Here is a 14,632-nt window from a genome sequence, read left to right on the forward strand (position 1 = left end):
ACTGGCTCTGCAGATTTGGTGCTTGGGAATAGCCAGGCAACATTAGAAAAAAGAGATAGTCCATAGCTGAATTTCTGTGTCCCACAGGAAGTAYAGACACAAACTTTCTCTTTAAATAAAATAAATTTGGATTGTTATTGGATTTATTTTGCTGGCTGAACATCCAACAAGACTCATCTGCTGGCACAGTCTCAGAAAAAACAGCAGTGAGTCGAAGTTTCTTGAGAACAGACAAAGCATGAGAAAGGACTCCAAGAAGCATTCAGCTGCACCCCTGAATTAAACAGAAATCCAGCAAARTATTTCTATAAGAGAAATCAGACAGTTTTTCTTGTTTTCTCATCCAGCCGAGTTTTTATGAATGTTGCCTCAACACAAAGTTTGTAATTTTTTAATTCTTCTCCCAGTGGACAGATGCAAAGGTCATAAATGCTCATTACCAGCCCTTGCAGTTGCCTTCTTTGCACAGACTTCAGTTTTGGGAGACATTTATCTCACTCCTTTATTCACCAAAATCTTTGTCAGCATAAAGCAAGATTAAAAAAAATGGGCTGCCTAAAAGCAATACCTAAATTGTAACTTTTGTTATTAACGAACTGGCAAATAAAAGAATACCTTGATTTCCATACAAATTCAAGCATCTAATTTAGAGCACATTTGACTAGTTTGAATTCAGAAGATACACCAAAGCCAACATGGGCTCTAATTCTTTGCTCACTTCAMATTAAACAAGGATTCTACCAAGGTTCAATGAAACATATTTTATTTTCAGTTACGGAAAATGTAGGCGTAAGTATCTGGTCTCAACTTTCTGATACATTATCTCTTGGATCAAGCAATGACTCCATTATGTCTAGTCATGATTCTTCCTATAAATATCACAGTAATTTTTCTTTTAATGACTTCTATTAATAAACTCCATGCAAGAACTAGTAAAAGGCAAAAGGCTTTAATTAAGTTATACTTGAGATTTCTCCAACATCCTCTCCATGAAAAAATGACATATCTTAAACTTGACCTTTGTATTTTCCCAAAGTCAATAGCTTTCCTAGTTAAGCTGCTGACTGGAGCTGCTGCATGGTTTCCAAAGAAATCCACTTACAAYGTGAAAACTTTGTTCCACTCTGGATTGAGGTTCTTGTAAACGGTGTGAGTTTGTAGCATGTCATTTCCCAGCTCTAAGACACAGAAAGGATCACTTTTGCCTAGGGAAAAAAAAAGAAAAATTAAGTGGACCTGTTATGGTATTTAGTATGCAGACTTTCTTTGCAATAGGGCTGAGGAAATGATTGGTTAAATAAATTTAGATCCATTAAAACAACTSCAAAGTTCTGTTGGAATGACTTGCTAAAAAAACAGTGTCTCTGACTCATCCCCAGTTCTGGGAACTCCAACACTTACCTTACAGATCATTCAGAGGGCTTCACTTTAACACCTGAAATCTGAGACTTACAGTGAATCACCGCTCAGTCTTTACAGCAAGGAAGATCTGCTCATGTTGACAATTACTCAGAAGCTCTTAGGAAAGCAGCAGCACTGCTCTGACMCAGGAAAATCAACAGAGCTGCAGTTACACTCCTGATTTCATCCTYTGCTTAGAGCCTGTGGTCTTCTTCAGTTGATTACAGGATTAAGAATCCACATCATGAGAAAAGGAGCATTTCTTCCATTAGTTCCACGTGAGCAAGTCCTCGGAGCTACGAAGGCTCCACACCAAGGCACAGTTTAAACAAAACCCAACATCAACTGGAGAATCCATGCGTGATCCAGGTATTGTACTCAGAGTAAACAAACACAGCAAACACCCCAAAACAAGAAAAAAAAAAAAGGAAAATAAACCCCTCCTCTCTAAAGAAGGATGCCAACATGGAATCTATTACGTGAAGACACGTTGTACTTTTTGATCACTCACATGACATGAATTTGTGGCTTTCCCAACTCAYTGCAGCTCAGCACTTTCCTTTGTGAGCAGTGGCCCCTTATCAGCATGTCTGGCTCAGAATCTGATTTAATCCCATCTCCAATGCTCATGTACAACCCAGCCACAGACACGCCAGCCTAACTTCTGTGTAGGCAACTAAATATGTCAGCAATGCAGGGATTTAGATGCCAGACAAACAAGATATTTAAGCAAAAGCTGTCCTTTTCTTAATCCTTATTTTCAGTATTATTAATGCAGAGCTTTTAAGGGTCTTACTCGGAGAAGTTTATAAACTAAACAGGAATCTTTCCAGCATGTAAACAGCGGGTATTAACTAGTCAATATTGGTAAAGTTTACAGACAATGTGTATTACTGGAATCTATTTGTCTTCTCCTTTTCAGCTTACATGCCCATTCCCTGAGAAGTGTTGAAAATGCGTATAGCCTTTCAGAGAAACTGCTTGAAATGCAAACTGGTATATGCCAAAAACAATCCCACTGTATAATTTGGTATTCTGAATGCTATTTTTTGGTCAGTGAGCAAATGCAGTGTTTGAGAAGAACTCTCATGCGTACACAGAAAACATCCAACAAAGCAGAAAAAGTCATTTCCACGTCAACAAAACTATTATCTAGGAATATAAAAGTATGGAAGGCTCAAACTGGGCTAGCTGTGGCTAAAGAGCGACATATATGATACAGCTGTCTGGAAACCAGCCCAAAATTTATGTCAAACAGCAAAATATGGATTTTTCAAAACTCTGAAACTAAAGGCAGATCCTGCGTGTTTTCTGAATCACTATTATTACAGCGGGCTAAAAACTTGTAATTAAAATCTATGATGACAACACAGAAGCAACTGACAGAAATCCCAACCACACCAAAGTCCAGTCTTAATGTGGGAATAAGGTRTGAGGTGGCATTGCCCCGCTGGCCTGCAGGAGCTGGTGGGTAAAAGACCTCAGGCTGCTATGGAAAGGGAACAGTACCTGCTCACACTGCTCCTCTATTAACCCTTGGAAATCTCTGCACCTCTGATTTCCCTCCGTGATTTTTCCCTTTTATTAGATTTTTAGCTGGGACTTTGAATTTACTTTTATCAATAACAATAAATCTGAGCAGTCTCCTTGGCAATGCGGGAAATATGGCACTGCTCTAGGAGGGCTCTATTATGGAAGCCCATAATTGCTGCACTAATCATTTATGAATGGCTCAGAACAGATAATTAATCTTTATGTCTCTCATTTCATGATCAGAAATTATGCTATTTTTACCTAAAATGGCTGCATCCTTTTGCAATTTGGTGGGTCTATTACAGCATAATACTAGGATATTTTCAGCACTGCCATTGAAAAACAATTTGTCATTTGCTTCATGAATCAGGCTCAAAGCCTGGGTTATTTTGAATATAATGACAGACTGAGTAACCTTTTACTTAAGCAGAATTTCATTCTGTGCTATGCACAAGGAATGTGTGTCACATACTCTGCATGAAAAGTCTTTGAATTGCAGAATCAAGAACCTGCGTGTCTCTTCCAATGTTCATTATCCACCCACATGCTCCTGTTTGAGCACTGAGGGAAAGGGGGCCAAATCCATCACTGATGCAACTGCTTTAGCATCAGCAAAGTTTTCCAGAGGGTAAATAACCTTCTGGGCTCAGCTCTTTCCACCAACACTGTCTATATTAAAACCTCACACATTTCTCAATTCAACCTTTGGCACAYGGCGAGGCTGGGGCTGCTTTGCTGTGCTAAACTTATTAAATTACTCAGCCAGGTGCACTTACACTCCTAATTCTGTAAGGACCTATCCGTTATGTCAGTGTAGATATGGATTCCTTTACAAGTTTTCTTTCGTTATTGACAGGTTTTGGTTTTGTTTTTTTTCAAATCAAGTTCTTCAGTTCCTTGAAGTACTGCTCTCTGCACTAACCTTTTTTTTTTTTTCCACTTCAGGGTTAAGCAGTGAATTGAATACAGCTCTAAAATAGTACCATGATTAACCATGGGTTTTCTCCTTTGCTCCTTTTTTTAGGAGCAATGCCTTCACAATTTCCAGTGAAAGGGGCAAGAATGTTTTCCCTCTAGCATCTTCCCTGCCTTTATCAACAAGTTATCCTAAAAAAATGACTGTGTCAGCAAACACACAGCACACAATGCTGTGCCTGTGAATTACGAGCTGCTGCGAGATAGAGAGGGGAATTAAAAGGTCTCCAGAATCCCAGAGAAAATGATAATAAAAATAATAATATCCAGGCAGTCGCTACAGAGAAGCGCCAACCTCCTAGACTTTCCCTGGAGGTACAATATAAAGTTGTGGTTTTAAAAGGTGTTAGTGTCCACTGCTGTCAGGACCAAGCACAACTTGAGGTACAGCTCAGTGGAAAATCCATATTTTTCATGGAGTAAGAGCACCAAAGAGGTCATCCCGAATGGAAGCCTCAAATGAGCTCTAAGAGAAAGCATCTCGCTCGCAGCCCCGCTGCTGACAGGCTCTCTCTTTCAGGTGACAGCCAAACCCACACACTCAGCACCACATCAGACACCCCCAAAACCTTCCAGTCTTGCCCCAAACCCACAGGACACCTGATGGAAGATGGAGAGGCTTTGTTCTGCAGGTGCTTTGCCGGCRCCATCGCTTTACATCAACTCTTATTTTTTACATATTCCTGATGGAAAAAAACCTTAGCACGATGTGCTGTTGTTAAGTTATCTGTCAGATTGCTCAGGTCTAAAGGGAAATTAAGATCTCCACCCACTGGCCTTTCCTACATGCTTTTGGCAGTCCAAGCCATTTGGTATCTGAGTTCCCTGAGACAGGTTTCAGCGCTGGAGAGATGATGGGATGATTTACTTTTCCTTGATCAGCTGACAGTACTGCACAAAGTCTATCATTTGCAATATGCTATAGCATCACATGCTGCAAAATAGAAATAAAATACCTGAAAAATCGGCTGCCATCAGGTCCACTGCCTTTAAAACTTTGACTTGTAAGAAGCCAATGTCCTTCATGTYCCGAAAGGAATTCTTTATACACTGCAAGAAGAAAAGTGAAAAGATGTAGTCTGTTTGTAATTCAGTAAGAAACAGAAACTATTGGGCTACGAAATAACTTACCACAGAATCAGTGAGGTTGGAAATAACCTCTAAGATCAAGTCCGACAATTAAGCCAGCAGTGCCAAGCCCACCACTAAACCATGTCCCTAAAAACTACATTTACTTGCCCTTTAAACATCTTCAGCATTGACAACTCAATCTCTTCCCTGGGCCACCTGTTCCAGTGCTTGACAACCCTTCTGGTAAAGAAATGCTTCCGAATATCCAATCTAAATCTCCCCTGCCTCAACTTGAGATAGGCTTATTCCTTCTTGCCCAGCTTTTGAGGACCTGGAAGCCATCACACAGCTTCATCTCCCAACATTTGCAAGTCTGGAAAACAACCTCCCCCAAGGAGGAAATAAAGCTAAGTACGTTATTATCTCTTCATGATATTCAGTGTCTCATTCCGCATGATAATCTCTTGATACAATTCAAGTTTGCAAAGAATAACATTGGTTTAAAACTCAACAAATACAAACACACAAATTGCATGGGTCTATCTGCCCTGCCAATCTCCTTGTCATTCTAAATGCAAAAACTGTTTCATTTAATAGTTTTCTTTAATAGGGGACATGTTGTTATGAATGGAGAAATTTTTTGCCCYGTAATTTTGACTCTTTCAAAACYAGAGGAGCAAAAAAAAAKAAAAAAGAAATGAACTCACRTAACGCTGAGCAATCTGCTGCCGTTCACTGGGGTCTCCCAAAGGACAGACACACARATCAGAGATAGACACTCCTGAACATGGGGCAACAGCAATCAGCATCAGCAGGGACCCTGGATGCTTTTCCAGAGGCAGCTCCAAGCAATTGGTCTGCTTTGCTGGCAGGGCAGCAATGTCAACRTGGCACCTGGAATGGCATCACCAAAGGTTAATGGGAAAAAGGAGATGGTAAAAAAAATAATAATAAAGCAACATTTATATTGATTTCAGCAGCAAGCAGGCAGGCATCAAAACTTATTGCTTCTTCCAGATGGAAAGAATGCAAAAAAAAAATCAAAATTAAACACAGGAAACCAATTAGGCAGTTTTTATTCCACTTACTGTCAAGTTTTGCTTTCTGGTCTGTCTACTGGTAAGGGGAGGTAAAAGGTTTGGGCTGCAATACAGGAGGAAAACTTAACTCTGGCCTGCCTCACTTCCCCTCTAAAATCCCCCAGTGTTTTGTGATGGATTTGAAACACAATTTTATTTCACCTGGGGGAAAAGAAAAGGGGCAAATGCAAAATTTAAAACATTAGCCTAAAATAGATTCGTTTCTTTAAAGTCACATACTCCATTTTATGCTACATTATACTGTATGCCCCAATCTCTTTTACAAGCCTAACTAGAGCTACATTTTCAGTGTACTGTTATATTTCCCAAAGGGAAGGAATGTCTTAAAAGTTTCCCCCCCCCACCCACTCCTTTGCACATAATATTTATCATTAACCTGACACTTCCCCCAAAAATAAAAATAAAGAACATAAAAGAGAAACATTCATAAAGAGACAATAATAAAATATGAGTATGGGCTAAAGCAGGGGGATCACCAGGCAGCCAGTTATACATGAAGGGAGTGGTTAAATGCAACAAAAAGCCTAATCACTTGGCTCAGCTAAATGCCTTCTATTTAAAAGTCCAGTAAATGGAGTGGAACTTTCTTGCACCTTCGTGGGGCTCGGCTTTTAAGAACAGGCTGAACAAAAGTTACAGATGAAAAAAGGGTAAAAATAAAATAATTTTTAAAACCCAASCAAAAATAAGGAAGGAGAAAGTCTGCTGCCACACTGCAAGAGGAGGAACATTTCTCAAAGGGACGGGCAGYGGATGATGGAGAGCGAGGGCTTTCGTTTCGCTTACTGCCTGCCGACAAGTTTTTATTTAAACTAAACTTGTTAAGGTGTTGTCTTAATAGGCTCAAATTCCACAGGGTTCCCCCAGGTGGGTTTCTTCTGGGTAAATGGTGCATGTAGTGTTCCTGATTGATCCCATTCCAGTAGTAGAGCTGGAGCAGTTTATGCCCATCTGCTATAAATTGCATGCTTTCCGCTTCTTAACAGCCTATTTTCTGTGAATGCTAAAGGGGATAAAAAAAAAAAATCTCAAAACATTTCAGCCTGAGAACCCAAGAAGCCGTGTTATGAAGTAAAAGCCACTGCTCTGATGAGTTTCTAAGCTGTCCAGCAGCTTTGTGTATTAAAACAACTCTTCAAGCTTCCTCTGACCACAATCAATGGAAATGACTCTGCCTTAAGTGTGCTCTCTCCTCTGCTCTGGAGGTACAACAGGTTTCGAGTTTACTCCTATTAACTGCTTTCAAGTGCTTTGAAAGAGAAGGAAAATAAACCAGGCAGAGTACCAAGACGGCTGGGCGCGTAGGCTGCCTCTCAACACCGTTTCCAAGTGTGAGAGGTTGCATTTAAAGCTCATTGCTACGCCTAGACTCTTCAGAAAGATGTGACAGGGAAAGTTACAGCAGAAAGGAAAACAAAACATCAATAAAGAGAGRGGAAAAGACCTTATTTCTTTTTGAGAAAAAGCCCTTATCACTTCCCCACCGGAGGTCAGCGTCACCTTGGCTGCAGGAGTTTCACTGATACTTTGGGTATCAGCACAAAAGGGGGGATGTATCCTTATCTTGGAGCTTAATTTTGATTTTTTTTTTGTCCCAGATGAAGAAATTGAAGGAAGGAGAGGGGAAATCTCAAGGTCACCCAGCTGGTCTGCGGTTCAGCTGGCAATAGAGGCCGTGCCTCCCACACCAGCATTTCATACACCACCCACTCAACACAGTCTGCAACCGGGAAAAGCTGCAGTTGTTTTTTTTTATGTTTAAAAAACTTTCCATGGAGTAAGAGAGAAAACACAACTTGGTCGGACAACAGTGCATCTCCCACCGACARATAACCTCAGAACTCCATCATGTGTCGGAGGCAAAGTTAAATATAATTCCATCTTGTTTTGGCACATTGCAATCACTTCTCTTCTTAAAGGAATTTGTTTCACATAAGGTCAAAGAAAAGATGGAGTGTAAGGGTGTGGGGGTAGGAGGGATGCACATGTGSAGGGGAAAACAGCAGGAGGTGGAGTGTAAGTATTTCTTCCTCAAATCATGTCTGATTTCTGTGCAAACTAACTTTCCTTAAAACATCTGTGTTCACTCAAGGTATGCCTGTATTTTCTTATGAGGGACTGAAAAGAAAAACCACATTTGCACTGGTAAAAGCTTAAGAAAAAAACAACAAAAAAAAAGACAATCTGTTTCATTTAGGTTATACAACATAATTGATCAGACTGCAAARAATGCAGCTTGGTAAAACAATTAGACATTCAATTTACTATATAAATTCAGCAATTTCCACACAAACACTTCTACACTATTAAAACGAGCCTAATGATTTCCAAACTACTTCCCTCATTCTCCTGACACAGAAAMTCTTCCTTTCCTTCTTTCTCAGCTTTCTAGCTGCAAGATCTTATTACAGATAATTATTTCACAGGAAAGTGGTAAGAGACTATTGTGATAGGCACAGAATCAAACTAATGGAGGTAATCCACTTTTGTTTAAAAATTGCATGATCTGAATGCAAAGGGCAGAACTCTCAGGATATCTGTATTTTAGGTAATGCAAATGATCTCCTGAGTTAAATGCTTGACAGTAATCCTACCTCAGGATAGCTCTGCTTGCTGCCACCTTTTGCTGTGTTACACATTAAATTCAGACATAATCTTTCACCCAAGTGCTTACATGTACAATCTACGGGGGCTGCAGTTCTGTAAATTAGGAATGCATTGTGCACACAACTGTATAACTTTCCTTTCTTTTAAGAACAATTAATTAAATGCTTTCCTTCCTCCTCCTGATCAATATTGAGGTCTACAACTCTGTAACAGCTTCAAGTCCTGTAGAGGTTTACACCAAATCTTTAGTTTTCATTTAAGACTTTTTTTGACTTAAAGCTCTCACCTGTAGCTTCTCTTTTCCTTTCTATAAATACCTTTTGCAGAGAAATAGTACTTGAGAACAGTACACAGTAAATTTGGGATTAAAATATTTGTTTATCAGGGAATTCCATGTTAAAATTTCACTAAAAGGCGCAGAGCTTCTTCCTAGGCATGGAGTTGTATTTTATCTTCCCATTCACAGTTAATCAAATTGTGACAGGAATCTTTAAATATATGTAATTACATATGAAAAAATCTGTATACAGCACTGCCATTTCTTCCCCTGCAGACTTCTTGAAAACCCTTCATAAAACAGATCAGAATCATTATCACAGACCAGAATCATTATCTCAGAGAACAGAAAGAGGTATCTGTGATTAATAACTGAAATTTCAAATGCCACAGGTGTCAGGGACACAACTGAAAAGCTCTTATTCTGACTTATTCGATGGATAAATTTTGGTTGCCTGATTTATCCCAGAGCCTGGTGAAATTCAAGTAAAGCTTTTGGTTGCAGCCATAGCAGGGATTTTASTGCTCCATCCCAACAGCACAGCCTTTGAAACATTGGTTGTTTCTTACTGCAGAAACAGTTTCCTGRAGGCATTAATCACAAAGACACTGGATGTACTCCAGCCTCAGAGCTCATGGTCCRCAGTTTAGGAATTTTTATAAAATCTCTTTCTTGAGGTAAATATGTGAAGGAAAACCCTTCAACACTCTGTTGCATCTCTTTTTTTTCAGAACACGCCCCCCAGTGCAGGAACACTCTCTAACAAGCTGGCACAAACAATTTAACTCTGCCTGGACAAATTCTGCACACGTTAACACCTTTGTTTATTCCTATACATTAACATCGTCTCCTGTTTATAGCGTGCCTCTTATCCCAAAGGACACGAAAAGCACTCAATAAATGTTACTAACAGCCCTGTGCAGACTAAATAGAGGGATTATTTCATCCAGCACCAAAATGCAGCCAGCCCTCAGCGTCAGAGCCTRCAGCTGAACCACTCAAGGCTGCAGGATTTTAAGTGAGGAAGAGAAATTGGACCCAGCTGAAGCTCTAAGGAGACTGCAGGTAGGCTGAATGTAATAATTTAGAYTGTGATGTGCACTGACAGTGAGGGGTTGTTCTGTGATGGAAGGGTGACATGAAATGCTTCCTCACTAATACAGAAGCAGACAAACACCCCAGGTGTTTGTGTTCAGCACCAGAGGTCCAAGGCATTCCTTATTCTGCCTGTTCCACGCTCTCCACAGACACTTCAGGTCCTATTTCAGGAACAATATTTTACCTTGAAACCAAACTATGCCTGGGAGAAGAACCAGTTCCAGAGGTTTAAGGCATCCATACCATCTAAAATCTTGCATCTAAAGGAATTAACAGGAATCTTTATACCACAGAAGTTTTGCAGCCTGGATTATCAGACTCTACTCCGTTACGAGYACCTCCAACTTCATTTAAATATTAAAAACATACATATATTTAATGATTTAACCAACACAGTTAGAGGCTGAGCAGGCTGGAAGGGGGCATAATGAATTCTAACTCTATTCATAAACTGACCACARAATTATGAACTCAGATCCAGAAAATTTTGCTTTTTCCTTAAAACCATGCAAATTATTTGAGGGCAGCTGGYTGCACTGCTATGCATAATGACCGAATATAACCCACAAACATCCCACTAAAGAATATTTCTTACAATGATGTTGTGAAATCCAGARATCTCAAAACTCGACTTGGAAATCATGGAGACAATAAACATGGCACCTCATAATGCTGTTTTTCCAACAGAATCCTTTTCCAGATTAGACTGCATTTGAACCCTTCATAAAATATTATTTATAGGGTGTCAAAAAATTTCTACACTGTAAAAACAATCCTTGTTATTATGCATTTGGTGTTTACCTATTCTTGCMATTGCCCTTGAAAAGCTGGTATATTTGTTCCTGTTTTGATTCTAAAGCCAATTTGCTGTGCTTAAGACAACAAAAGCAAAAGGTTTTCTCTCCACATTGACTTCAAARATAAATTTAAACAYAGAATCATGGAATTGTTTKGATTGGAAGGGATCTTAAAGATCACCTTGTTCCAAGCCTCCTGCCACAGGTAGGGACACCTTCCACTAGAYCGGGCTGCTCAGGGCCCCATCCAAGCTGGCCTTGAACATTTTCAGGGATTTASCCTGGAATATGTACTTCAAAGTTAAGATAAATCCTTAACTTTAAGGTAAATCTACCACTCACGGATCTCACCAGTGTTGAATAGAATCAGAATTTTGCTGAGAGTTTCTGCCACACTAAACACCACCTGCCAGAAACCAGTAGAAAAAGAAAAGGGCGGGGAGCAGGGGGGGAACCTGGGGAAAAAAAAAATAAAGAGAAAAAAACCTAAGGAAGAATTGYTCCATCATCAGGGAGACTGACCTGAGGCAAGCTGCAATATTTCTTAGCTTTAAACAGCAAATCAGAAGTAATGGAAGTAAGTGTGAGAATGGAAGGAACAGATTCATCTTCAGCCACTTCTCCATGTGATGAGCAACAGCACTCAGCCAGAAAGAATTTCCTGCACTGCAAAACCACAAACATTTGTAGAGCCAAAGGGCATTGTTCTTCTCAGTGAATAGTTTCAAACTATTTGAATGCCTTAAGTAAGAGAATGTTCTCATGAGCTGCTGTTATTTAGTCAGCAAGCTGTGAAACCCTGGCCAGGTGAGAGCAGCAAACAACTGAAGGCAGGGTGCCCACCCTGAGGAAATTCAGAGTTGTGGCGCTGGCCCTGGCAGCAAAGGAGCAGGGACAGACCAAAGAGGGTCTCCAGGAAAGGGAGTGGAGCTGGGTGCTGCTCTGTGCACCCAGCAGGGCAGACGTGGTTTGGGGAGATGGGTCCATGGGGCAATTCTTCAAGCCAAGGAAGGAAGAGAGAGGTACTGCTAAGAAAACAACACTGTGCAAATGAAGATAGAGTGAAAKGGAATTAAAGAATCAGTGAAGAACACAACAAAACAAACTCAAAAAGGAACACTAGCACCACTCTCAAAAGATCCCATCAGCAGAGCACATCAGGATGTGGAGCAACATCACCACAGAAAGATTCTGCCCCCTTGATGCCACTGAGTTCCCACAATATTTCATGTTTTAGAGGCAGCTTGGGTGTCTCTGCATTCAGATTTTGGCTAATCAATTACCCATCAATAGGTTTTAATAAACATAATGTAAACGGAACCTGGACATAACTGCAATAAGGAGAGAAAAACACATTATGATGCTGGTAATGAAAACTAATTGATCAGTTTAAAGAAACAAAAATCAAAATCACATTATTTTTTGTACTTACCCCATTCCCCCTTCCCCCAAAAAAAAATCTAACTCAAACCCAACTTACGTTCCCAAAAGCTCCTCATGCTTTTTGTTATCCTTTCTCCACACTTCAATGTCCAACATATCCTTCCTGTCAGAGAAGTAGTGAAAATCAAACTGTTCCCTCCACTGAGGATTTGCACTCTTACACAGTGTCTAGAAAACATGCAGTTATAATATTTACTTTTCTTAAACAATACTTATTTTCACAGTAAAGCAAAAGAAAAAGAAATCAATTCTACAGAACAAGGCCAGACATTACAGCATCAAGTACCAATGTCATTCCAATCAAAGCTCCCCAGCCCATCAYATACAGTCTCATCTTCCTAAATATTCTCTTTTCTCCCTCTCAATAACAATAAATACACAGTTATCTGAATGAGTGGCTGAAGTAATTCTGAAATACCAGGTAGACCCATGAGCCACACTTCCAGCGGGCTGTGGTCATCATTCAACATCACACAGTGGAAGAAATCAAGAATAACCCTTTTGAGGACAATCACCTGCAAACGGGTTTGAATGCATTAAGGAACCTAAACCAGTATTTTTTTACCCTTCTGTGTTAAGCAAAGAGCTCAGCCTTGCAGATTCACAACCTATCCATGGGCCACAAGACAGACACATAAAATGGGACTGTAACAGGAATAACATCTATTTATTCTAAAGTAAACCAAACCATTTGTTATTTTTCAAAACTACTCTTCTAAATAAAAAACATATCATGACCTTGGTTTGAGGGACAGAGTGCAGGTTTCAGATGCGCCTACATCCAAATGTTATGTTCTGTGAACTTGCTCTGTACATTTTGTACAGGAGGAGGTTTGTTTTCTCCTCCTCTGCACTTCCAGTTCATGACATTCAGAGCTCTTGCTCTCTCAACAGAGTATTATTTTAATTATAGCCCTTCTTCCTATTAGATTTTGCAGATGAAATGCGTTTCTTTGGGAACCCCATTCATTTCCTAGATTCTTATGAAACTGCATACAGATAAACACAGCCTAGAAGAATAAAAATTAATATCAAAACCATGGAACATTTTGTCTATTTGGGGGGGCAGGTTTTGCAATATGCAATGTATTTTTCAAGAAGGGTTCTTTGAAAGAATAGTAATTCTCCTGCACTGGAAACCATTTCAGGTCTACTTTTCCAGCAGACCTAACACTGCAAACCCAACTTCTGTCTTGGCAGAGAACAAARCACATGTGTGATGCATGTAGCTTTATTTCATCTCATATTAATGTCAAACATCCATCAACATGATGAGTGTGTTAAATGCACAAAACACAGATAACACACAATACTGCTAACTTTCTCCTTCTCTACTGGCATAAAAACARAGCAAAATGATAATGCTTCTGGTCTGGTCTCCAGGTTTTGAACTCACTTATCTGAAAAAGTATCAAGAATAATTCCATCTGATGYAACAACACCAGTAAAAGAAACACCAAGTACCTGATTGACTTCAGACAACTCAAGGAAATCCTTAACACTYACCTTGCTCTTGTATCTTTGATCCCCCAGTTTGAGGAGAATAAAAATCTCAGCCAAGCCCCCCCTGGGCATGTTCTTGCCCTCCAGGAGGGTGATGGTGACCAGCCCGTTCCACAGCTGGTTCTTGCGCAGGGACTCGGAGAGCCGCATGTTCCGCGTGAAACTCGACTGCAAAGCAAGGCAGCAACAYGGAACGATTAAAGAACCCAAACACTTTTTTGTGCTCACATTTACTGTGATATCAAAGCACACCAGGAGTGACACAGATACAATGCTTCCCCAAGAGTGAGCAGGCAATGGAGGATGCTATGGATTTTCTGCCTGAATATGCTACACCTGGCCCTGTGAAAGAACARTGCTCAATATCACAGCAAAATCCAGCAGGGTTTGTTTGCTTAAAACACTGGAGAAGCCGCCTTCAGCTCCCCTGGCTGAGCTCTGGCAAGAGCAGACCTCGAGCACTGACAGCAATCTGCTACCTTGGCCTGGGGAAAGGCATGAGAGMGCGACGGGAATGGAACAGGGGAGAAACTAAACTCCTAAAACGCCCATAAAATGCGTGTCTGTCCTTTCTGGGGAGGCAGCCCGGGATCATAAAGCCCTCAGCCGGKTGAGAGGCTGAGCAGCATCCTCCACCTCCTCCATCACTCAGCCTTTGCTGTTCCTGCATCCAGAAACTGAGGCCACGAATCAAAAATACTGATGCCTGCTGAAAAAACATTGACACTGGCGGGCTCTTTATCTGGAGTTATGGTTACCTGGTAGCCACATTTGTTACCTCCGCAGCTTCATCCGTGCTAACACTTTGCTAACAGGCCGTATTTTAT

At 40.4% G+C, this 14,632-nt stretch overlaps 1 protein-coding gene across 3 annotated transcripts in view; it reads right to left on the minus strand.

The window, feature by feature from the left end:
- MCTP2 (multiple C2 and transmembrane domain containing 2) overlaps window positions 1–14,632 on the minus strand; it is a 102,972-nt gene that overhangs the window by 57,825 nt on the left and 30,515 nt on the right. For 2 of the 3 annotated variants that reach the window (XM_057378211.1, XM_057378209.1), the window contains 5 exons: window positions 13,809–13,973; window positions 12,340–12,470; window positions 5,688–5,874; window positions 4,866–4,959; window positions 1,103–1,205 (listed from right to left, as the gene is read on the minus strand). In XM_057378211.1, the coding sequence (XP_057234194.1) occupies window positions 1,103–1,205; window positions 4,866–4,959; window positions 5,688–5,874; window positions 12,340–12,470; window positions 13,809–13,973 (680 nt within the window). Of the gene's footprint in view, window positions 1–1,102; window positions 1,206–4,865; window positions 4,960–5,687; window positions 5,875–12,339; window positions 12,471–13,808; window positions 13,974–14,632 lie in introns of those variants that run through there. The other variant, XM_057378210.1, reaches the window with a different exon arrangement.

Source organism: Malurus melanocephalus, unplaced genomic scaffold (assembly GCF_030028575.1).
Source record: "Malurus melanocephalus ecotype Western Australia unplaced genomic scaffold, MMel_1.1 scaffold_347, whole genome shotgun sequence".
NCBI lineage: Eukaryota > Metazoa > Chordata > Aves > Passeriformes > Maluridae > Malurus > Malurus melanocephalus.